At 28.1% G+C, this 27,346-nt stretch overlaps 1 protein-coding gene across 1 annotated transcript in view; it reads left to right on the top strand.

Annotated features, from left to right (window-relative positions):
* The window catches only part of LOC122269444 (A-type potassium channel modulatory protein KCNIP1-like), a 352,568-nt gene that overhangs the window by 74,122 nt on the left and 251,100 nt on the right, over positions 1-27,346 (top strand). The window contains exon 2 of the mRNA XM_071187748.1: positions 24,523-25,213. Coding sequence (XP_071043849.1) covers positions 25,069-25,213 — 145 coding nt within the window. The 5' untranslated portion in view covers positions 24,523-25,068. The remainder of the gene's footprint in view (positions 1-24,522; positions 25,214-27,346) is intronic.

The raw sequence follows: 27,346 nt of genomic DNA, 5'->3' as shown, positions 1-27,346 counted from the left end.
TTTAAAGTTTAGAGTAAGTTAACGCAACAGAGATTTTTATTTATTTTTTATAAATTTTTTAGATCCAAAAATATCCAACTTATCAAGTTACCAAAATAAAAATACAAAAGAGAATTTTTTTTACTTCAGTTTAAAGGGAATCTTTCATGATCATAATCACCCAATCTTGTACCTAGTACCTAGCCTTATTTTCAGAGCTCTATGCTTTAACGGCAGTGGCAGGAATACTACGTAATTTTGATCCTATAGTCAGATGACGTAAATAGCATCTGAGCTGGTATCCCTAAACTCTCTAAACTTTCAACCATAACCAACGAGAATAGAATGCTTTCAGCTACGACTGATTTAACGTGCAGCGTATACATGTTTTGTGAGGGGTAGGATCGAACTCACTACCCCCAGCTCTTCAACTAGAGGTGCAAGCGACGCCAGCTAATAACTAAAAAATTTCTTTTGAAGTGTTTTATAATTATATTTTATTTAAAAAAATAGCTTTATAATGCAAAAGTTTGAAAATTTAAAAAAAAAATTAAAGCTCTTATTTGAATAATTGCATTATAAAGTAATGTAAGTGTTCCCCTACTCATTCCATATATCTTTAATGAAGTAATAAATGTCAACAAATTGTTTCGTTTTTCCCCCTATAAAATTAAGTATTTCAATTCACTTAAACTCAACGAAGATGGATTTTTTTCTATAATTTAGCTTCCTGGCAAAACTTTGTTTAAAGATATTTGTTAAATCGGAAAATATTCGATGAAAAATGCTGAAAACGAAATTTTGTTATTGAACCAAGAAAATACGACTACTGAACTGTCAAAATTACCTTTCTTTCAGAATTTGATTTATACACTATAGGGCTGCTTTAAATTTATGAGTTAGTGGATCAAAATTCGGTATAAAGAGTCGGGATTTTAGGTGCTTCTTCATCCGTAAAATCCTTTTAACCGTATAATCCGATGTTACCGTAAAATATTATACTATAATTTTGCAGTAATATTTATTTAATTTGAGTGATTCGGTGATTTCATGGTAAATAATAATGTAAAAATTACTGTATATCAGATTTTTTGTTCCGGTAGAAATAGACTTTATAGTGAATTCGGACCATAATTTTTATTGTAATTTGATCCAGAATTTTTTACAGCATATAAGTAAAAAAATTATTTTATATTTTCAAACATTTATAAATTTTTACTATTTATAAATTTTTTTAGCAAAAAATGAATGTATCATGTCTGGACTACATTTTTTGTGTGTTTTTTTTCTCTTATAATGCAGAATAAATATATATAGTGTGTAAAAATTTGAAAGAAAAAAAAAACAATATTTCTTTTACCATTGGATTATTTATTTAAATAATTTATAAATCTTTTTCATTTTAATAATTTGTTTTATACTATTATATTTTATTTTATCATTTCATTTTATTATTTTATTCCATTGAAAACAGAAAATTTCCACTCGACAGCTTAATTCTATTTAATCATGTGACTTCAGCAAAAAATTTCAATGACGGAATTGCTATTCAAGAGCATGCATATAAAGCTTTAAAAATTAAAATTTTTCTCTTTTACAAAGGAGATTTTAATTAACAACTCAATTTCCATTACATAAATATTTGCTTTTTTATTTAATAACAGTATCCTTAGTTAGTAATGTATCTATGTATGTAGTCAGTTAATAATGTATCGTTGAAGTTTACTTTATTTAAGCCTTCCACAGCTTTCTACTATTAAAAATAGTTTTGGAAACATAAAGGAGAATAATCTTTAATGGGCTTTTTAAATTAACCAAATTTAAGTAGCTGATTTTATAAACGAAAAGAAAAGAAAAGAACGAGTTAAATTAAGAGTATTTTAATTAAAAAAGTTCTGAAAAATTTTACAAAGCAATATATAAGCTTAGTCAGTTATTTTTTTTTATTTTGACTAGTAGTAATTTGTTTGACTGGGATTAAAAATTTCTGTTTTCCTTCTTTAATATCGTCTGAAATATATTTTCACATCAATTGTTAAGAATGTATCCTTTACTTTCAACAAATTTAGATATTTTAAATTTATCAAAAGACATATTTTATTTAGCATGGAAAATATATAACAAAAGAATAGAATTTCTGATATTTGTATTAACTTTTTTAATATATTTTAGTTTTAAATGTGTCGGCATTTTTAATTAAAGTTTATGTTTCATTTTCAAAACATTGGCTTAGCAGTTGGTTGAAATCCGTTCCTTAATTAGAGCGATTTATCGATTGTGTGTTCAATTTACTGTAGATTTCTCATTTTGCTCAAAATGACTGTGCCATTAAGCTGCTCGAATAAGCTTTAAAAGACTCAGTAATGAAGGTAGGTACGCATTTAATATTAGCTTTATGAGCAAGGCAGTTAAAATTTCGATACTTGGTTCCAGTGTCAGGAATTGATTTTTAGTTACATGATCTTTGCACTTTTCGAGTATAAATATAATATATTTCATTAATTCCAAAAATGAACAGCTTTTGTTCAGTTTAATATATATATCATCTCAATACTTAATTTCTATGCTTTAAAATAGTCAATAGTGGAAGAAAATACTTATTTAATATTAACTTCATGAGCAAGGAATTAAAAACTTCAATACTTGGTTCCAGTGCCAAGAATTGATTCTAAGTTACATGATTTTTGCACTTTTAGAATTGTAATGTTACTATTAATTCCAAAAATGAATATTTTTTGTTCAGTTGAATATACATTGATCGCAATACTTAGTCACTATACTTTAAAAGACTCAGTAAAGAAGATAAGTACGCATTTAATATTAGCTTTCTTATAGGGCATTTAAAACTTCAATACTTGGTTCCAGTGTCAAGAATTGATTTTAAGTTGTATGATCTTCTCATTTTTCGTATATAAATGTGAAGTTTTCATTAGTTCCGAAAATGAATAACTTTTGCTCTGCTTAATATACATTAATCGCAATGCATAATCTCTATACTTTTAAAAGACTCAGTAAAGAAGGTAGGTACGTATTTGTATTAGCTTTATGAGTAGGACAGTAAAAATTTCAATACTTGGTCCCAGTGTTAGGAAATTGATTTGAAGTTATATGATCTTTGCACTTTTAGTGTATAAATGTTACGATTTATTAATTCCAAAAAAATGAATATCTTTTGATAAGTTTAATATACTTTAATCGCAATACTCGATGTGATATGTAGATTACAGACTAGAAAATCTTATTGCCCGAACATACACTGGGCTTGAAAAAAATTTTAGCTACTTGCACTGCAACCATTCGTACTAAAGATATCGTATTATCTTTTTTCAAGTTTTTTTTACTCTGAGAATCACGTTTTGATAATTAAAAAGTGGGTTTTACTTTTTGAAAACTTCGAAATTTTATCATTGTAACCGTAACCTTGAAAGTCGGATAATCATTTTCACCTTTTTCTTTCGAATTTGCATCTTATAATACTTCTATACAAAATTCAATCTCATTTTTTTGAAAAGTATGCTTTCAGGGAGTCATATACTGGAAAGGTAATTTTTAATCGCCTTACATATACATATTTAATTTCACTTTGACATATAATAGTTTCGAAACATGAAACATCAATAGAAATAAATTTAATGTAAAAATAAACGTCACAATTAATCCTTTTTTGTAAAGAAATGTACTTTTTTTAAGGTAAAACAAATAACATCTATCAATCATTTTTTTGTAAAAACTTGATAAGTTAAGCAATGTTGTTAGACTTTTTAAGTTGCGCAATGTTATGGGAAAAATTTCAAGATTTCAATAATGGGAATTTAACTTTGAAGCTTATAACTCACTAGGTACAATTCCAGTAATTACAAAAACTAATACTCGCATAAGCATGGAAACCTTTGAAAAAATATTCTTCAGATGTCATACTTTTAGAGTAATCAAAACATTCCGAAATTTAACCACAAAAATGAATAATTCGATTTTTGCGTCCATTTTTAAGTTTCCAAGTACTCACTTAGGTAACGTAATTATGTGCAAAATATATGAACTTTTTCTCTTTACTTTACACAATAAATAATTTAAAAATTCGGTTTAGAATAGATACTTAACTAATTACACCCTGACAGCTAATAGTTCTCAATTTTTCTTTGTCTACATTTTAAGCTGTCAAACTTTTATGACTTGACGTAAAAGCTAAAAGAACAGTTTTTTTTCGTCTTCCATAAATCTGAAAAAAATGTGTTTTTTTCAGAGATGTTCTTCTAAAAGAATAATTATCTTCTATTTTTACACTAGCAGAGAGTGTGGTAGAAAACACATTCAGTTCTAGATGTTGTTTTCCAAATTATGATAGACACATGGCTTAGGAAAAAAAACAAACACACTTTTTATTCGCAAAAATTTTTTCCGTGCAGATGAAACATAAACAGTGTTTCGTTTAACGGCGCCGATCAGTATAAAAACATAAAAACAAAACTTTTCAGGAAATTATCAAAGTTGTTTCTTGTTCTCGTTTCTTCAAGTCAAAAGGTTCCATCTCTCATGGTATTGATTTGTGCATTATTTACGAGTTTCTGAATATGTTTTGGGTTCTTTATGGGTCCGACCTCCCGATTTGACCATATTACCGACTAATCTTATTTAGTATCTGATTTATCATTAAGTCTTGAGAAGACCGGGACCAGAGCCTCCAAAATTTTAAGGCCCTATAGATATTGCAAAATTTGTCTTTATTTTTATTTTAAAAAAAAAACAGAATATATATAATATATANTAAGTCACGGTATAGTACTTAAAAATATTAAAAGTGTATAGAAATGCTTAAATGTAACAAGTGCTCCGAACATTTATATATATATATATATATACAAAGGTTGAAATAAAATTAATCTGAAACTATTTTCTTTCCTGCTTTATGGGAAAACCAAATCACTTAAAAACTCGTTAACTTTTATCGAAGAACTTTGTTAATGACTTTTGGTGAAATTAACAATAAAAATGGTTTTATTATCTTTCTGTTTGGTAGTAAATTTGGTAATTTTTATCATGATACCTTAGAGCATGGCATAAAAACTATTTATTTGGCTAAAAATGTTTTTTCAGTTTTGTATTTTTGCTGAAGGTGTGGTAATTAGAACTATAATTTTAAAAACCAAAATTTCTGGTTAATTGTTATCATGCGAATGAGAAAATTTCCAAATTAATGGCTTAAATGCCTTATATTTTTGCTCATTTTCCTTAATTATTATTTTTTAGACCAGATTTCCTATTACCAAACGAGTACGATAGTTTTAATTTTCTTTCGATATGTAAAGTTCAAAAGCACTTCCATCCATGAACAAGACGTTATTTTTTAAGATTACGTGATCTGAGGCCTTGAAGAGGTTTGTAACTACTGATAGAGATTTTTAAATCTTGCACTGCTCTTAGAGCTCCTATTTCCTTGCTCTTCATCTCAAAATATGCGCTTTACTGCAGTTTGTTTAGCATTGATCTTAATCTTATCATTCCTCTTTATATTATTATTATTATTAATCGTATCATTTATCTTTGTCTTCTTATTCACATCACTCTAATCGTCATATCTTTTATTTTATAATATTAATTGCAACTCTATAAACCTGAAATTTTCAATCATATACTAAAATCATTTTGAAAAAATTAAATTCTATGATAAGTATTGGTAATTTTATGGAATAGTGTATAATGGTGATATTCCGATATTTGATATTCATAAATAATTTGATATTTATAAAATTGTTTGACTTGTAATCGTGATTCAAAATCCTAAATGGTAAAACTTAAATGGGATCATATGCATTTAAACTACTTTATACTTTTCAAAATGCTTTTGTATTAGCATTTATGCTTAAAAAATTAGTTCATTAGTTATGCATTAAAACAAAATTGCAGCTTACCTTTACCTAGTTTTTTTATTTTAAAATTCAAAACAGACGGTGATAAAAGAATCAAGATTTTCGATATACGTCTGTGAAGAAATGATGTCTGACGTGAAGCTTACGAAAATATAAAATTATTAAATTCACCTTATCATTTTTAGCTTTTCATTTTTAGCTGTACTCTGATTTCTAAAAATGATTTTAAGAGAAAATACCTTTAAAGATTAAGTAAGCAGAGGCAAACTTTTCGGTAGAATAATCAATATTATTGAACCTGTTTGGAATTTTAAATAGGGAATTAAAGAAGAATTTAGATGTGCCACAACATGGAACAACAAGTTTGAATTTTTTTCTTCCGCAAAAAAGGCTACAAGAATAAGTTAATAAAATATAATAAAAAAGTTATCATAATGTCTTACAAATTGCATAAAAAGATTAATTGTTCATGTAGTATTAAGAGTGTTTGGTACTGAGTATATTTTGGGTTTATATTTCTTTCGAATCTTTCTTGAAAAAAATTCTGTAAAATAAATAAGTTAACAAAATATAGTAATAATGTACTGATAAAATATTAGAAATTGCATGAAGAAATCTAAGATTAATTGTTAATGTAGCGTACCTAAGAGTAATTGTTAATGTTGTATAAATAAAAATAATTGTAATTTTTCTGAATTTTATTTTGAAAACAAGTTCTACAAATAAAAAGGTTAATAAAATTATACAAACAATTACTTTCAATAAAAAGTAATAATACTATATTAGAAATTATATTAAAAACTCTAAGGTTGACTTTTGATAAAGTATACAGACGATTAGTTGTAAATGTACACGGAAAAAAAATCGAGTGAAGTTATCGTACTGTCTGGTAATTACATTTCTGGTAACAAAAAGCAACAACATAATTGTGGCAATAAAATTCAAAATATACGGTATTTAAGCGATTGATTTGGTTATTTTTTCAGTTACATGGTGATGGTTTGCCGGAAATTCAGGTTTTCAAATCTAATTATTATTACATTTAGTAAAAAAATATAAGATTGAAAAGTATATTTAAGCAAGTAAATGGTTTTTATGCCATGTTCTGAGGCATCATGACAAAATTACCAAATTTTACGACATTTACCAAGTTTTAGCATACATTATAAAAGCATTTTTTTTTATTGTTATTTTATCAATTACTGTCAATTTCATCATCACCAAAGTGCTTCGGTAAAGGTAACAGAGGTTTTTGGTGTTCCGTAGAGCAAAAAACACGGTAAATTTTACGATATTCTGATAGTTTTGACCATAATTTTTTTCTCAGTGTATTAAATGAAGCATACTTTATATTGGACATGACGCGTTTTAGATACATTATTGAGGAACTTATCTTTTATATATATGTTGCAAATTGTTGAAGGAATTTTTTTAGTTATTATAAGGATGGAATTAATATATCTCTGTTCGCTTTAATTGCTACACAACAAAAAGCAATCAGAATAAGCATATGAAAATATGTTTTTACAAAAACGACGTGATTTAGGAAGCAAATTTCTTTCATTAAAGAGTGTAGAATCACTTTTTTAATGGCAATTACTTAAATGCTTTTCTCTTTAGTCAAAGAGATTTCTTTCTTTGTATCTTTCAGTCTTAAATAATTTCTTTTTCTATACAAGAAAGGTATTTTGAAAGTGTGAATGGTTCTGACTTTTATATAGATTTAAACTGTTTTATGTGTGCATATTTATTTTTCTCTTTATAAGTACTTAAAAAACTTAAGCGTAAAGAGTTTGCAACAAACGCTTTAGTGTACACAGTTGAATAAATTACTAAATATGAGATTATGGAGAAAAAATACTTAAAAAATTGCACAAGGAACAAAAATAAAGCATAATATAAAATTCAAACCAATCTTAGAAGCATTTACTGTTTTAGCTTAAAAAAAGTGAGAATAAGAAGACGTTAGATAAGCTTTTAAATTCTTAAGGGAAATTTTTGAAGAAACATGTTTACATATAGTTTGATTACAAACGCATTTTTTTTAGCAACGACTTTCTAAAATTGTTAAATTTATTACTTAAATAACATAACAATCGCAAATATTTTCTCGAATATGAAATTCTGAACACATTTTCGTATTCTAAAGTGAAGTTTGTGCCCCTGTTATGGCCATGTTCGAAATGTTGCAACCTCTTCTCGTTAATTATATAAGGAAAACTTCACTCAGTGTATAAGTTATCAAGTTAAGGCTCTTTTTGTGTTGAATTATTAACTTAGAAAAATTTAGTTATTTAAACTGGTTGAGAAATACGGAAAAAGGTTTTTTGTAACTTCTTTTCTATAAGTTTCTTTTGTCTCAGAATGTTCTTTTTTATAATTTCTTCCTTTCCTCTGATAAATTTCCAATATTTCAAGATATTTTTGTAATTTCCTTTTTGATAAATTGCATTTCTTTTAGAAACGTTTCATTAAAACTATCATTCACTGTTTAAATTTAAATATTCTTTTAATTGAAGTTATTGTTTATAACATAACTTTGACAAGTTGTACATAATTTAACACCAAAGGCATTTTTATTCCTCCCAAATACAACCAGTATTTTATTTTATAAATTGAAGGGCTTGGAATAAAAGGATGATAACTCACTCTTTCAAACTTTCAGAAGAACATTTTTAATGAAACGCCATGTTTTTTCTGTAAGCAACAAAATGCTTCTGTGTATTGAGCTATTAATAGGTGGAAATAATTAAAATTTTTAAGTTCCTATCTGTTAACAACATAGAGAAATATTTTGATGTATTGACAAAATCACTTTCTTGACAAAATCACCAAGCTTATCACCAAATCCATAAATTAAGATAAGGCTATTTCTAAGGCTATTCTAAGCTTATTTAAAAGTATTTTCACAATAATTACTAGAAAACTTAAAATTAAGATAATTCAGATAAATGGCAAGTGACCCTTAGCAGCATACAATGACATTTCGTGACTTGCCTTGCCATACAATTCTCAATTTTTATGTTGTACCTCACCTCCTCTTTAAGTTTGTAAGTTCATTCCGGATCAAATTACTGTAAAAGGTACCGGCTCTCAGGGTGCTTTTTACTGTAAAATTCGTTTTTACCACAAAATTTTACAGAACAAAAAATCTGATATACGATAATATTTACAGTATTACTTACCGAAAAATCATTGAATCACTGCTAATAAATAGATATTATAGTAAAATTTACGGTAAAAACAGATTTTAAAGTTACGTGGATTTTACGGATGCTGCATTCAGAGTGATAGTCATTTTTAAGGCAATTTTATCTGGAATTTCTTACAGTGTACTAAATTGCTCTGTATGCTGGCTGGCTAAAAAATGATTGATTTATTTGAAAAATTAAATAGAGAAAATCAGATGGCAATAGAAATATACGGTTTGCTGCCTTATATTTAGGAATCAAGTTAATTTTCTCACCTAGTTACAAAATTTATCAGCAGATGACAGAGAAGAGACCAACATTGATGGCTGGGGGGAAAAAATTAAGAATTAAGCTTCTTGAAGTATCATTTAAACTGAAACATTTGCTAAGGCGTTTGTTATTCTATACCCAAACTTTGTCACGCTATATCTCTAAAACATTTTTTTGATCTTTAATTAGAATATAGCTTTAATTAGAATTAGAATAAGCAGCGCCATATTTGGACATATTTTAAAAGTAATTTAGAAAATGTTTGAGAATAAATGACTAGTTTCCCAAGTCAAATACTACAATCTGTGCAAATAATTTTCAGATTTTCTTTAATTAAATTTTTAAACTGTCTGTAATTTTTTTAAAAATATTTTATTAAAAAATAATTTCTGTTAATGCTGAAAAAGAACTATGTTCTTGTTAAATAGACTTTTGTAATATTATATTTTCGAACCAGTGAACTAATTATCTGGAAAATCGAAAGAAAAAATTAAAATTTTATCAGCCAAGAAACATTATAACACTATTTCCAAACTAGTTTTAAAATTTGACTAAGATTTTCAAGTAAGATTGCTTAAATTTATTTTAAAGGAAAGCTAAAAAAATAACACAAAACTGTAGTTTTAAATTTGGAATTTCGCCTTAAAGAGTCACAAAATTTCAAATATTTTTACTCACTTAGCATAGAACGCTTTTTCGAATATTTGAAAAAATATATTTTTATATAAGATGAAAGCTCCAATATAATCCATACGGGAAACTTTCTTTCAAAGTTAAGCAATTTTAAACCACATAAAAAAGCTCAATGTGGTTTTAGATATAAGCATAAAAAATAATATCTTTTTCTGCGATCTGCAATGTCTCTTTAGGGATGCACATTCTTCAGAAACGTGTTGTATAAATCGAACTTAAACTATATCTAAATTAGTGTGAAAATGATAGAAAATGTAACAAAATCTTTGCTTTAAAAAGCTGTGTTTAAAATAAATATCACACTATCTAACTTTTTACACAGTGTCTCAGCAATATGCAAACTCTTTTAAGTGTGAGAATGTTTGTATATACTTAGATTAGACTTTCGTGTACTGTAAAAATTTATGGTTAAAGTTTCTCAAGAGAATTTGATCTTGTAAAAGACATTTCGTTTTATTATCCTCTTAACTTTTCATCTAAATGAGAAAGTAACATTTCACTATTTTGAAACATTTTCTAGGATAATCAAAACAACATTTAATGGATTAGAATGATAATATTTTTAACGAGAACTTTAATAACTTATTTTCCACCTAAGCATAGTTTAAAATTTATCTGCATTAGAATTAAGGTATTGTCTGGAAAAAATAAAATTAAATTTAAAAAAAAATATTTGCATCCTGGTATAATTTTATATCCTATTTTCTATTACTTTGATACCTGAGCTCTTCAAACTACAGGCCGAGAAAAAACTTCAGGCTTTTATCAACACATACAAGTGTGGCGATTATAGTAAATTTAATTAAGTCAAGCTTATCTCCTTGAAGAATCACCTAACTTTATAACTCCAGAAAAATTTGTTAAGTTAAAACGCATTTCTGTTCAATTTAAGCCATATTGACGTACATTTATGTTATTAAGTACAATAGTATGGTGAAACTTTGTACTCTATTAAAGCTTCGGCAATTTTGAACTATGTGCTAGATTCTACTTTAAGTGCACAGTACGCGTCTTAAGAAACAAATATTGGTCTCTATTGCAGCGATTCTCAATTTTTTACTGTTACGGAACCTTAAATAATCAAGATCCTTTCGGCGGAACCTTGACATTATAAAAAGCTCAAGAACAGCTATCAAAAATGGGCTACATATTGTTTTGAAAATTTTTGATGTGAAGAGCTGTGTAGTCTCCAGGGATAGAACCTTCCAATGAGGTGAACTGGTTTCAAATCCCAGTTATGGCTGGTCGATACGAATTCGCACCAGGCTCTCAGCGACCACAGTGCGGACGTAAAATATCCTCTGTGGTAGACAGATCATTGGTTAGAGTCGCATTGGTGTCAGGCTAATCATGGGATGTTTTCGTGGTTTTCCTCTCCATGTAACTCAAATTGGTTTGTTTCAACTGGTTGGTTTCATCAAAGAATTCTCCCCGAAGGCAAAATTTCTTCCGATACTTGATCCAGGAGTTTCCTTGTCTTCTGGTCGGGGTTCAAAATTAAAAGTCTACGGAATTGATCATTGGTAGTCGTGAACTCAAAAGTGAGAAAGCTGTTCAACGATGATTATAAATAAAAATAAAAATCTATAGTTAGGTCCCTTCTAATAGCTTGGTTTCATTTTGAATAATAGTCAATTTTAAAGTTTATTAAAATATTAACGAGCTTTTTTGTAGGTCTACCTATTTTTATTCCATTGCATGAAATTAGCTAATCTATGGATGAAATAGTAGGGGTAAAATAGAAATCGTGAAACAGTTGTCCTGTATTGCGTTTCGTCTCACTGTGGGATTTCAGGAAATGAGATCGCAGATAAATTAGCAAATAATGGGTGCTCCCCCAAATAAGCTCGTTTTGAGGATGTTTGCTCTGTTGCTTCAGGGATCAATTGGATGTAAGAGATTTGCTTTTATCCAAATTTTCTTTTTTTAAATCAGAGAGAAAGTCCTTGATTGAAATCATCTTTAATTTCTTAGACTATTCCAGATATTGTGTGATTGCCTTGTCTTCTGGATTGGGTTCAAAATTACAAGTCTACGGAGTTGAACATTAGTAGTCTTAAACCCCAAATGAATTGGGTAGGCTGTTCAATGACGGTTACAAAATTTGAAATAAAACCTGGGGATGAGAACCGTGATGACTCAGGAGATAGAGAATTCGCCTTGAACGAGAACTCTTGATAGAGAATTCGCAATGAGTTGAACTGGATTTGAATCCCAGCGATAGTTGGTTGATACGAATTCCACACCCGGTTTGCAATGACCACAGTGCTGACGTAAAACATCGTCAATGGTCGACGGATCATGGATCATTTGTAGTGAAAACCCAAAAATTGGGTTGGCTGTTCAAATACGGTTATAAAACCTGTGCATCATCTCTCCCTCCACCCAGCTCCGAAGAATGAATCTATTTATTCCCACTATTGGGAAGCTAGAAAGCTTTTATTCATTTAGTTATTTCTCTTCCCATTTTTCTGTTGTTCGGTTTTACTTGCTTTCTCTTTGTTATTAGTTCTTGTTGTATCCCTTTTTTTCTTTTTCCGATTGAAGAATTGTGTCCCCACTCGTCTTCTTGCAGTAAACTTATTTTTTTTAAAAAAAGAGGGAAAAAAAAAGATGAAATAGAAGAATAATCGTTATTTTTAGTGCTTCATTTGCATAAAGTTTACACGAATAAACGTAGCAGAATTTCTAAAAGCTTGCATTATTATCTTTCAAAATATGCTGAAAATTTTTACGAAATATATTTTTCGGGCACTTGTAATGGAAAATTGTGTTTCAACAACGAGAAATTCATTGATACATTATTTACTTATTTATTCCGTAAGTGTAGTTGGGCATTTAAGGCCTCAAGCATATCTCTTTACCGATTCTTATCCTTGGCAGTAGAACTTGTTTTTTTCTAACCAGATAATCCTCAAGGCGTAAGAAGATACAAAATCATGAGCTGAATAAGTCTAGGCCTCCCTCTGTTCCTTTTCCATCTGGTGACCATATAAGCTCACTGATGGCATTTTTTTCTCGTAACCAATATTCAGAACATGGCCGAACTAACTCAATTTCCATTTTAAGATTTCTTCTACTGTAATAATTCAGATGACTTTAATTAGGTAACATCTAAAGACTGATAATTTTCAAATTATTTCTTAAGCATTTGTTTTTAAAGTTTCATAGGCTTTTTTTTTGCTATATTTGTCTGCTTCCATGTTTTTGTGCCTTAAAGCAACAATTTCAGGATAATAGCTTTCTGAACCACATTTTTTTAATTCAATATTTGACTTTTTTTTTACAATATTTGACATTTTATACATTTTTGAGAGCGTATAACAATGATGTCATTCAAATTTATTGCATTCTTAATATGTTGAACTAGATAATCATGTAGTCAAGTCAACTTGACTAGATAATCCAAATGGTTTAATCTCACCCCTTATTTAAGTTGAAACAAGTTTTCTCTGTATTAAGGCTCAAAATACCGATATTATTTTGCAATTTTGTAACTTATTTTCTAAAAATGTTTTTATAAAAAAGGAAAAACTTAAACGAAAGTTCCCTTGCATATGCTATATGACATTTCTGAGAGTGTTTAACACTAAACATATCACAACCAGTCAAATGACCGTTTAAGAACTTTTGGATCGAAAATGTGCTTATCATCTTATTGTTTTTGCGCATTTTACTTCATGACTTTTTCTAACAATTATATACAGTTAATATTCTATTATTATTTGTCTGTTGTATTTTGTTTGTTTCGAACAATACTTGTCGTATTTCTACCACAACTGGTCATTTGACCGGGAGAACAATTTATTGCTTTATAAGGTTATTTGATCAGAAATTACGATGTAATGCGTGTTCAACGTATTGCATTCGATTAGTTGCACATTTCTGCAAAGACTGTTGCGTAGTTAGTTCAATCAGAATAACTGTGAATTTGAACTTCAAGAAAGTACCTAAATTTTAGATTGATATTTTGGGGTAAAAAAAAGTGACAATTATAATTCTTATATATTCTTATACTTACAAGAATAATTATAAGAATTACAGAAATAAAAATAATTAGAAGAATTATGTTTGCAGAAAATGTACAATGGAAGCAACCTGTATATGTAAAAATGCGTTCAGCAATGAATTAAAAATTCTTATTCTTTGTGTTCGTAATACATAAAAATTGGCAATATACAATTTTGTTTAATTATAATGAGTTTTTTAGTTTATTTCCTTCCTAACATCCATATTTCTTACATTAAATCAAGAAACATGAAGTCTGCTCATTTGACCGACTATGGTAGAAATAGGTATATATTAAGTCTTGGTATGTGTAATGTTAACAAAGATATCATTCAAATTTGCTGCATTCCTTACATCTTTGCTGCATACCTTGATAATTATGCTGCTTAAACTTGACCACACAGTTTAAATGGTTAAATCTCAACCCTTATTAAAATTGAAGCAAGTTTGCTCTATCTCAAGGTTCAAGGAACCGATATTATTTTTCAACTTTGTAACGAGTTTTCTGAAAATGTTTTACAGAAAAAGAAAAACTGAAACGAAATTTCGCTTGCAGTTTAAAGATCAAGAATATTGGACATTTAGTATTAATAACAGATAGAAAAAAAGAAAAATATATCACGCTCAGCAACTTTTGTTCCAACAATAGGAGTTCCATGTATCATTCTTGATGATTCAAAAAGTACAGATTTCAAGCATGCTAATTAATTAGAATCACATATAAATTAGTTTACAAAATCTCATATATTCTGAATGCTCTTTTCAAAGAATTTCTAACTATGGACATAGTTGCAGTCTTAAAAATATGCTTTCAATATCTTAGTCCGGAGAGCAATCGAAAACTAAATTTTTTTTCTTCAAATAATTCAAAAATATTTTGCTCACAATAATAACACTCGTTCATTGAATGAAAATTGCATGCAAAATATTTCTTAATAATTGTTTGACATATTTTATTATTTTAGTAATAAATCTTTGAAAAACACTTCGAATTAAACGGAATAAACATTTTTATATCATTTTAATGTATGCAATTTTATAGTACAATATGCAAAATTTGAATAAACTTGGTTCTCGGTAGTTCTTAAGGAAAAAAAAAATAGCAGTTAATTGTTCAAATTCTGTTTAGCCAAATTTATTTTATTTAGACAATTTTATAGAATGCGGCAACATCCACTATTTTGTCAAAATCAAAAAGTCAAAAATCAAAATTCGTCCAACGAGAAATACGTTTCTTTTCAGAAAAAAATGCGTTTCTGTGTCCGAAATTGAAACTTCATTTTTAGGTAACATTAACCAATAAGTATCTTCAATAATTCTAAATAACCAATCTAAATCTTAAATAACCAATAATTAATCTAACTTTCTAATTAATGTAAAGAATAATCTATAACTAATCATGATCATATTTTCTGATCACTCCCTTTTTTTAAATTTTTTCCCATGAATTCTTCTACCAAAGTGAGAGCTTAAAATTATTTTCTGAACAATAATAATTAAATATTACGTGATAAAATACATTATATTGAATCTTAGAAGATTAAAGGAAAGCTCTTATTCCCAAAGTTATCTAGAAATTGTACCACAAATTATTGTAGCAAATTAGTCCTGGCTGCTATAGAGAAATTATCCCAAAATTCAGTCTCTATGCACTAAGTGTAATTCCTAAAAAGTTTAAGCTTTACGAATGATAAAATGACCCCAGCTTTAATTTTCCATGTTGCCAATTATTGCAAGAAAAGACCTTGTAACGCATAATTCAAGAATGATTGAATATGTGGGCGACAAATTTTTCGATTTCCATAAGGCAGTAATAGTTTGCAAAAACTTACGCTCTAATAAAATGATTGCGCAAAAAAATGAAAAAAAAACGCTTTTGCCTTATGCATTATTAATTAGAAATGTTATCGTGTCAATTTTTCATGTCTGAAAATAGAATAGAATGTTATATTGAATATTGCGTTTGCGGATACAGAATATTACGTTTTTAAATTATGACGGTCATCGTGCTTCGATATACACCGAACACCGGCTTTATTATGATCAATATCTTATTTCACAATTTCCATATTAGTTTGGAAAAAATTAAGCTCGTATGAACTGATTGCACAACAATCATCTTCGTCTCATAAATTACTAATTAAAAATGCTGCCGAATTATTTTTTGACATCCAGAAAGGATGTGAAACAATATTTTTTTTAAATTTTTTATGATCATCGTGCTTCTAGATACATAAAGCATCTTCCTTATTATGGCCAATATTTTACAGCCTTTTTTCTTCAATACATACTTTCATAAATTAAAGAGTAGTTTCCTAAAAATTACACTCAGATTAACTGATTACGTAACAATCGTTTTGATCTAACACTTGATTAATTAGAAATTCTGTCGAGTTCATTTCCCGCATCTTGATTACTTATACTAGAATATGCCGTTTTTGATGGTCTTCATTCTTTTTGATGGTCTTCATTCTTTTTGATACACCAAGCTGCTTCTTTATTATGACTAATATCACATTTGGCAACTTTTACCTTTATCACATAATTTCTCAATTCTCGTAAGCCAGTAGCAGTTAATAAAAAAATATGCTCGTAGGAACTGATCGCGCAATTCTTTTTTTCTCATGCATTACTAATTAGAAATGCCACAGAATCAATTTTTTATATTGAACATAATGTTTTGACATTTTGATGGTCTTCAAGCTTCTATATACAGCAAGCGTCTACTTTATTATGGCCAATACCTCGCTTTACAACCTTTTTTTCTTCAATGCATAATTTCACAATTTCCATAGGTCACTGACTGCTTGTGAAAAATTACACTCGGATTTACTGATTGCGCAACAAATCTTTCGTCTTTAATTAGACTAATTGTTTCATTATACTAATTAGAAAGTAGAAATTACTAATTATAAATTCTGCCGAGGTTATTTTCCATATCTTGATTAAATATACTAGAATATGCCAATTGAAAATATTGATGATCATCGTGCTTTTAAATGCATCAAGCCGTTTTTTTTTTATTGTAGCCAATATATCATTTGGCAACATTTGCCTTTTACACTTAATTTTAAAATTTCCATAAGCCAATAATAAATTGTTAAAAATTACGTTCGTATGAATTGATTACGCAAAATCGTTTTCGTCTTGTGCATTACTAGTTACAAATACAGTTTATTTTCTTTATCTTGATTAAGTAGAAAATAAACTCGGCTGTCTTTGTAATTACCTCGGCCTATAATTCTATATTGTATAGCCTATAATTTCAATATTAGAATGTATCGAGTAGAAATTTTGATGGTCATCGTGCCCTTCTCTTAATCCATTTTAGACCAAGCATAGAAATTTTATAAAATGCGGTATTATTTTCATTGTAATATGCTTAAATCACATTCATTAGGACACAAAAAAAAGTTTCATGCATGAAAAATAATATCCTATTTAAGAAATAACACGCAGTATTGGCCAATGCAATGGACAAAACATTTAATTAATCATTAGTTTTTCTTATGAATTGTTTTTTAATTTTGATTTTATTCATTGAACTTTAATCTATATTAAAAACAAAGGATAAATCACAAACGGAATAATTATAAATTTTTCAAAAGTCCAATTTGTCAATAACCATTTCAAGTAGCGTAGTCAAAAAATTTCGCAACAGAAAATGTCTGCTCCAATTGAATTATTAATATTTTATAGATGCTTTCGGAATCCATGACAACAGCAGAAAAATAAAATTAGTGAAAAATATGTCACAGTGTAAAAAGAAAAAGTTTTGTTTACGCATCTTTGGTCCAAAGTAGGTGAAAATGATTATTTTTAGGACGCCCGGTATCCAATAACAATTTTTTGATGCACAGTTTATTTTTAAGAAGAGTTATTTTTATTACTAATGTTATTAGGAGTCCTTGACAAAATGTCCCTCTTAAAATATCGAGCTGGTGCCTAATAGTTTAGTAATATTTAACTTTTTTTTCATTTATTTAAAAAAAAATTAAATATAATTTTTGTTGCTCTCTTTTTGCTTCTGGAGTAAGAAATTCTGTCGATCCTTGATTTTTTCAGTATCAAATAAACTCAAATTTCAATTTTAAGGGAATGTTTAAAATTACATATGATGTTTTAAGTATGTCAAATCATACCAATCATAAAAATTGGCTTACAACATTTTGAAAAAAGAAATGCAAGAAATTTTATATATATATATATAGTANATATATATATATATCCATTTGCTTTCGAATTTTATAATTATAACAGGAATCCTGTTTTGGTACTTCTTATTTTATCAAGCAAATAAATAAATTAAATAAATAAAATTAAAAAAATGAGGCAAAAAATAATGCAGTTTTTTCAAAATATTTCTAGAAATGATAAAATTAATAAATTTCATAATTTCCGATTTCCAACTTTTGCTATTGAAGACATATCAATACAGTTTTTTCTTAAAAAAAAGTATAATTTTAGAATTACAGGAACAGAATTAAAAACAGGAAGAATTCTAAAATCCCTATTAAACATTTTACCTTTCTTATCGTTTCGTCAGTTTCAGTAAAATGAATCGCTGATTTTTATTAAAAGAAGCAGGTACAAAAAGTCCCCTGTTGAAAAACTTGCATATTTTGTAAGAAGCTCTGACATTTTAAAATACTCATCAAGAACATAATTAAAGAGAACAGAATTACATTGTCTTTCCTAATTGCATGTCACTATTATTATTAATCAGTTTCGAAACTTCAGTTTTTGCATTTTTTTCTTTACTTTTATTCTTAACTTTTAGTTATTTTTTTTAAATATTCATGATAAAAATAGATTCTTAAAGTGACGATATAATTTAATTTTATTTTCATGTTAACTAGCATGTTAATTTAAAATGAATAAATCTTAACTATTGCTCCAAAGTTATATGCTAATTCCATTTCAGATTTTAAACGTATTCTATTGAGATCACTAAAACGTATCATAACAGCAGCAGTAACATTTTGAATTGTTAAAAACTAACTTTAGTCTCGTGTAAGTAGGATTGTTAGATTATTCTTTGGTTGCAAATATAACATTATTATTTGCAGATAATTATTCTAAATAATTCATTTGAACTCTGTTATTCCCATAATAATAATAGTTTAATAATCTAATAATAGGTCTGCAAATAAGATTTTATTTCAAATAAGATTTTATTTGCAGGCCATTATTAGACTATTTAGGTTGCAAATAAGATTCGCCTTTTCCGATTCTTATTCGGTTGTAAATAAGTTTCTTATTTACAGACAATTGTTAGATTTTAAGTTGTTGCAAGTAAAATTATTATTTGGAGATAATTATTCTGTATCTGATTCATTTTAATTGTATTCTAATAATAATAATAGTTTAATAATCTAATAGTAGTTCAACAAATAAGATTTTCATTTGCTGGCTGTTATTAGACTATTTAGATTGCAAATAAGATTCATATCTGTAGATTGATATTCAGTTAAGACTCTTATTTGCAGAGATTGTTAGACTATTATTTGGCTGCAAATAAAATTAGTATTTGCAAATAATTGCTCTAAATAATTCATTTGAACTCTATTATCTGAATAACTAAAATACTTTGTGAATTTAAAGGAGCTAAACTTTATGCAAAATATACTTCTTATATTTCAAGAATAAATGACCAGCTTTGAGATGATCTTCTTCATATTGAAAGATTTTGATTTATTTTTCTGTTTAAAATGAGATATCTGATCCAACTAATCCATTATTTCCAAAATAGCTTTCATTTATTTCTTTGTTCTTCCTTAAATCGAAAATGAAGAATGATGCTTTAGAAGAGGTTTTAAATTGCCTTAAATTTCATAGATAGCTCCCTCTTATTCCATGATATTCCTTAAAGAGCAACTCTAAGCTCAAAATAGAATAGGATTTTTTAAAAACAAGAGGGAAGCTACCAATTTTAAAACCTATTTCACTAAAATAAAAGTATTAAATTATACCTACGGTTCAATGACTTCAATTTCTACTAATCCAAGTATCATGTATATACTTTTTTTATTTGTCAAACCGAATATTTTAAATTTTTTATACACACGAAATATATTTATGTGGTTTATTTATCCTTTTCTATTCATTTAATGATTAATGATTATTTCAGTAAAATGGCAAAAAATTATAGTTATGATAATTCTTGCAAGAAAACAGCTCTTTGTGTCAAATTAAAATTTCTTTTGTGATTGTTTCGTTAACCGTAGACTTAATTAGATTGATAGAAAGATTGATGTATTGAAATTGATGGAAAGATTGATGTATTGAACTTTATAAAAAGATTCATGCAGCCAGGAGGGATTGGCGGAAAACTGTAATGCTCAACGTCTAAAAAAACATGATTAGAGGATGAGGATAAATTTATTCAAAGCAGTACACTCTTTGAATTTTCATTCTTAAATTATGGTAAAGTGACCATCCGCAGCCTGTCCATCATATTAACCGTAAAGTTTGCAGTATATAACATATTTTACCTTTACAGTTTTGAAACCATTTACAACTAGTATGGTCATAAAGCCATGAATACAAAACTATACGTTTTTTTAACTATTTTAATCATGGTTCTCAAAATCTTAAATTTGACTGGACATAGGTGCTACTCTTTTTATTAGGTAACGGGCATTGGTTGAGGGAATGTAGGAAATATTGTGGTGTTAACGCTGGAACTCGAATCCCAGTTCCATCAATCGTGAGAATGACAGATTAGCCTTTTCGGCTGCAATACTTACGCAGTTGCAAGGAACAGAGCAGCTTCATTAGGAGGGCTTAGTTGGTGAGGTAAAATTCTGGTTGTTAAACCGTATTAGTTGAAAGCAGTTAGTAAACGGTTTCTTTCACAGTTAACAATTTGATTACTGTCTTATTTATGGTTATTTGACTGTTTTGCTATAATATGGTAAAATGACAGTTAAATAAATTGTTATTTAACAATTTATTCCAAGAAATTTCTTACAGTGTACTTTAAACAGTTTAATAATAATAAGTCTGCTATTTGCAAATAAGGTTAAGTGGGTTGCAGAACTAATATTAAACAGTTTTAGACCATTAAAAAGTTCTTTTTTTACTTAGGTGTGTATATTTAAAAGTAAGTGTTCAACAGTTTGATTTTCCCTAAAGTTGAAGCAACGTAAGTCACTGGAACACAATCCAAACATTTTTTGAAAATTTTTAAAAACTGTAATTCTAACAAGAAATTACGTTGAAAGGAATGTTTCAAAAAAAGTATTTATCAAAGATTATTTGCTTGATTCACGGAAAGAAAAATTTAGTGGTATTAAAAGAAAAATTTTCAGAATACCGGAATAGCCACTGACAAATGAGAAAAAACTAGTACTTGAAATATATATAATCGATACAAATTCCACAGTTACTAGGATGTTGTTATCATCTTAGAAATAAGTAAAGTGAAGAAATTTCGAAGGTTAGGAAAAGAATTGAGAGATTTTTCTCTAAATATTTTGTTGCTAAAAGTTGTATTACTTAACATAGCTCTCAACTTTAGCCCAGTTAACTTGGTAATGACATATTTTGACAGCAACCTCATGTTAATTATTATTTAGTGTTTTAGTTATTAGTTAACATGACACACAATTAGAGAAACGCAGTTTCGCGTTATTAGCTTTAAAGTCTTAAACGAGGGCTATTTTTCTTGGCTGAGGACAGTAATTAGCGAATATAATGCTGATTGCATCGCAGTATTAACTACGTATGTTATATGCGACCATTAGAAATTCAAACAAGCATCAATATTTTTAAGTATAAGATAGAATAAAACCATACCAATATATGTTTAAAAATTACAAATTCATAACGAAACTTTGAAAATCACTGGTATTTTTAGGTAATGTATTGGTTTCTCTGCAAATCTTTATTTTTATTTAATTACACTTGGGAACAAAACTTTTATTGCATTTATACAAATAATTGATCTTGCTTTATGCTGCGGGTGTGCGGATTTCACTTCTGAAATGCTCCTTAAGTTGAAGACTTACATGAAGTTAAAGAAATGACATATTTGGTCAATTTTTTAAATTGTTCAGAAGCCCACAAAGAAATAGTTCTCTATAGGGGAAGATCCCCCAATGGCGTATGACATCAGTTTCAGGTATAACGTTTTTAAACTTTCACTGTTCGACAAAAATATACTAAAAATGTCTTATTAAAAATTTGTAGCTTGAAGAGAGAAACTGGAGTTTAAAACTTGGAGAGAGATTTGAAATCTACGAAAGTATCTAAGCTCTGTAAAAAAATCATGTGCAACATCAAACAAAAATTATTCCCCAGAGTTATTTAGCTGCTTTTCCATTAGAATTTTATTAATTCGATGACATTTATTTCTGAAAAAATATATACGAATTTGGAAAAATGCAAGGGAATTCAATTTTATAAAGATATTTTTTATAAAACTTAAATAAAAAATAGAACATTTAGAAGTATCATTCTGACATGTTGTACCACAAACGTTATTTGGAAATTATGCTTGGCCTAATATCCTTCTCAGAGCAATTTCAATTGTTTTTCTTTGTTTCATTACACTAAACCTTTTCATTTCAACCCTGTATACTTTCAAAACTATATTATTTCATGAACTATATAATTTTTTGAATTCTCTGCATGTGATTGATTCTTTAGGCAAGATTCAGTTGTCCAAAATATGTGTCTAAATAGATATAAAATATATCGTATCTATATAGGTTAGAAACATTTCTTTAAAAGTATTACTCAAACTAAAAAAAATGGTTTGAATCTTTAAAATAGACGCATTTCTTATAGAATTTAGCACGTATAACATGCCATCAAGTTTTATATCGCAATAGATAGTGGTAAATCTTTGACAAAGAAAGTTATTTTGACTTCTAAAATGTCACATTTCAAACAAAAAATCACTGCGCCGTAAAAATTACTGCTTAATATCTTTCCAAACAATCCAAAATTTAAAAAATATATGATTTTTTAATTTAAATTAATACCAAATAAGGTGTTCTTATGCATTTCAATTGATTCAATGGAAATGGCTTACACCAAGCTCACGCATTCGCACCATTTATTAATAATATTTGCCTGCAATTTCGACAATTTGATCGTACATTTAGGAATTGCAATTTAGAATTGTGGACAGAGGTAGTGTGTTTACAGTCAAGCACAATATGGTGCGAATTGTCGTCATTATGCATGGTGCTATACATTTGCGCGAACAAAAGTTCCCTGTTGCATACTGAGAAGAATAGTATGGTCAAAATTACTAGAATATGGTAAAATGTCCGTGTTTCTAGCTTTATGGGAGAGCCAAAAAGCACGGTAGTTTTTACCAAAGCTCTTTGGTAATGTTGAAAATGAATTATTGTTTTATTATCTTGCTGTTTGGTAGCAAATGTGGTAAACTTTTGTAATTTTGTTAGGATATCTTAGAGCATGGCATAAACCATTTATGTGGTAAAATTTACTTTTCAGTTTTGTATGTTTTGTTAAAGTGTGGTCATAAGAACTATAATTTTGAAAACCGGAATTTCCCTTAAATCGTTACCGTACAAAAGGAGAAATTACCAATAAATGGTTTAAATACCATATATTTTGGTTTTATTACCAAAATTATGTTTTTTACTAAATTATCATACATGTTTCATTACCATGCAAGTACGGAAATTTCTTTTAAATCTTTTTCCTCCGTTCAGAATGTATGTTTTCAGTTATGTTATAATTATATTTTAACTTTTATATATATATGCTTCCATTGTATAAAATAATTTAGCAACATTTAATCTCCATTCTTTACTATTTAGATAAGCCTAGTTCGATTTTATAATGATAATCTCTCTGGGCTGGGCTGTGTATATGTTTGATTTACAAACTAATTTTATTTTAAGAATTAATGTATGTATGCATCTTAAATTTATGATTTTTACTCCACATTTTTCAGTAAAATTAACTTTAATGATTCGTATGTGTACTATACCTTAAAAATTTGCATAAATTAAGAGAAGTTATAATTTTAGCTTTATTGGATGCCAAAAGTGGTGCCAGCTACTATACATCAAGTATTGTTAAAATTCTTCCCCTTGTTACGCTACACCAAGAACTGTCCTTGGCTTTTGGTGTAGAATAACAATAACAAACAAGAGTAGCTCTTGTGCTTCACTATATCACTTTTGGTGTAAAGCAGTCTCCAACATTTTGTGTATACTTGTGTATGCTTGTTTTGTGCATGCTACTAAGATGCAATTTTTTTTTACAATAAATAGAAGACAATAAGTGACTTTGAACTCAACTCACCATTTTTTATTGATGACCATGCTATTGTTTTTCTAAAAAACTGCAAGCTATTTTGTCTTAAGTAAATGTTAACTGTGAAATAGCAAAAATTGTCCAATTGTTTAATATTCTACATTACTCTTATTATAATAATTTTAATGCATGAATAACTTATTATATACTACATAACAGTTTACTTGTATTATAATACCCTATTCAATACATGATTTAATTTCTATTTTCAGACATCACGATTTGATACTAGTGAAGAAAAACAGAGAAAGAATGAAAAAAAAGTCCAAAAGCGATAACTGAACTTATGGAGATTATTGAAACAGAAAAACTTACTAAGCTTATGTGAATTTTTATATGAGGATTACATAAGTTTATTTTCAGCTGCCATCTGGAGCATTAACTATAATAAAATGATGTATTTCCTTTACTTTTATTTGAACTCACAAATCTAATAGACAAAACGTTTCGGAAAAGAGGGTAGAAATATAACTTTTAAATCTAGCTTAGAATTGAATCCATTTTTGGATTGAAAGGAAATCAAAATCTATTCTTGACAAGTGCAGATTAAAAAAAGAAAATCTAACTGTCAACACGCCATAATGATATTAGATAGTTCTCTTATCCATATTCAAATGAGGACAAAGCACATGAAATGAAGTGCCTAAAGGCATGTTTTTAAAAATTAGAAAGTATTGAATCCATTTTTGACTTATACTCTTGAGGAATTGAAAAGGGGAGAATTTAAAGAAGTTGAATTGCTCAGTTAAGTCTTCTAAATGCACAAAGAGGAATCGATTCCTGATGATGTGACTGAGGAGAACTTTTCCGCTTATTTCGAGGACGATCCTATGGGGACCTCGATTTATAGCGTTTATCAGAGATTCATTAAATTCCTAAGGAGGGCTTTCTCCAGAAAGACACGTAAGTTTTATTGATTGATTCTTTCTTAAATCTGAAAAGATGCTTGCATCATTAAACTCTTAGATCACAAGTTAAGCAAATGAGCTTTGATAGGTAAGGTAAACGAGGTGTGAAATTAGTGAGAAAAATGGCCTATATTTAAGAATGAGGGTGTTGTTTCGAAATAAGAAGGTAATGAGAATTTAAATTGATGTTTTGTTGAAAATAAACATTGGTTTTAAATTTATTTTTTAAGGCTTTTATCAAACATGTATTGATACAAAATTGTTGGTTGAATTTTCACAAGGAAGTACAAGAAATGAGGACATAATACAGTGTGAAAAATTCCGGATCAAACTACGTTTGAAAATACCGGCACTGAAGATGCCGGTACTTTTTCCCCTAAAATATTTAATCGGAACATGGTACGGAACTAAAAATCTGATATACCCTAATTTTTACAGTTATAATAACCTTTAAATTGCTCTAATTAAATAAATAAATGTCACTGTACAAATTAAGGTTACAATATAGCGGTAAAATTTGATTTTATGACGTTAGTTTGGACCATTAAATTAAGTATACCCTATGCGAATAAATTCCATACAAATAATTTCTGACTCTTGTAGGACCTCAAAAGTTTCATGCAAACTGATAAATGTTTAAAAATATTGGATGAAAAAAGTTGACTAATATATATCCCCAAGAAAGATTATTTTATGGTCAACCATATACCTATATGGTTCGAATTACGAAAAAAATTGTAAAAACAGATATTATTTGTTTTGCAATGAATTATATACTTAAAAAGACATGTTTTATTTCAAACAACCCGGGTGATATTTCTCTTTAACGAGAAAATGTAAATATTTTAGGCATCAGTTTGAATTTTTTTTAAAAAATCCAGTTCCTGTGTGAAAAATAAATTTCTTAAAATGTGAAAATTGAAAAAAAAGTTAAAAGAGATTGACTCTATTACGTATAAAAATTGATTACACATTTATTTTGAAAAATAATTTAGATTGAACAAGTTTTAAAACACAATTGTTACCAGGGTGACTTGATTAAATTTTGATGTTAGTGTGATGCCACAATTGGCATTACATATTTATTTGCAATCCTTCTAAATATCTTTCATTACTTAAGCTATTTTTATTAATAGAATTATATTTAAAATAAATCAAAGACCTAAAAACGAACATAAAATATTTATTTATTCTTGTATAGATCAATGTAACGGATACTTTTTATTTCATTACTAATGCAAAATTTTTAATTTACTGTCGACTTATTAATCTAGATTGTTGAGACTTATTAATCCAAAACATCTTATTGAATCTTATTGAGACTTATTAATCCAAAACAAAAATCTATTGATAACTTTTTATTCTAATTTCCAACTGCTAAATGTTCAGTTGCATGGTTGTAATAATTCTCATAAATTTGTTGGCAACTCGTAATCGCCAAAGTATTCTTTCAAACCCAATATTGATATGCTGGTTGGCTTTGTTTTGGCTATGCTATATTTTGATAATTCGCCAATTTTGGATCTCCTACCCATGCTTCTCCAGTGTCCGTTGGGAACAAATTACACGTACTTTTTAATTTGGCTTTTGATTAGGCAGGTCGTGGGGGATTTGTCTCCCATGGCCTGTCCTTATACATATTATCCATACGAATTGAATCAATTTTGCATAATAATATTAATAAGGACAGGACAGGGGAGACAAATCCCCCACGACCTGCCTAATCAAAGGCCAAATTAAGAAGTACGTGTAATTTGTTCCCAACGGACACTGGAGAAGCATGGGTAGGAGATCCAAAATTGGCGAATTATCAAAATATAGCATAGCCAAAACAAAGCCAACCAGCATATCAATATTGGGTTTGAAAGAATACTTTGGCGATTACGAGTTGCCAACAAATTTATGAGAATTATTACAACCATGCAACTGAACATTTAGCAGTTGGAAATTAGAATAAAAAGTTATAAATAGATTTTTGTTTTGGATTAGAGGCGACAGTGAATTAATAAGTCTGTATTAGTAATGAAATAAAAAGTATCCGTTGCATTGATCTATACAAGAAGAAATAAATATTTTATGTTCGTTTTTAAGTCTTTGATTTATTTTAAGTTTAATTTTAAGGCTTTTA

Source organism: Parasteatoda tepidariorum, chromosome X1, assembly GCF_043381705.1.
Source record: "Parasteatoda tepidariorum isolate YZ-2023 chromosome X1, CAS_Ptep_4.0, whole genome shotgun sequence".
In the NCBI taxonomy this organism is placed as follows: Eukaryota; Metazoa; Arthropoda; class Arachnida; order Araneae; family Theridiidae; genus Parasteatoda; species Parasteatoda tepidariorum.
This window is presented reverse-complemented; position numbering and strand designations above follow the sequence as displayed.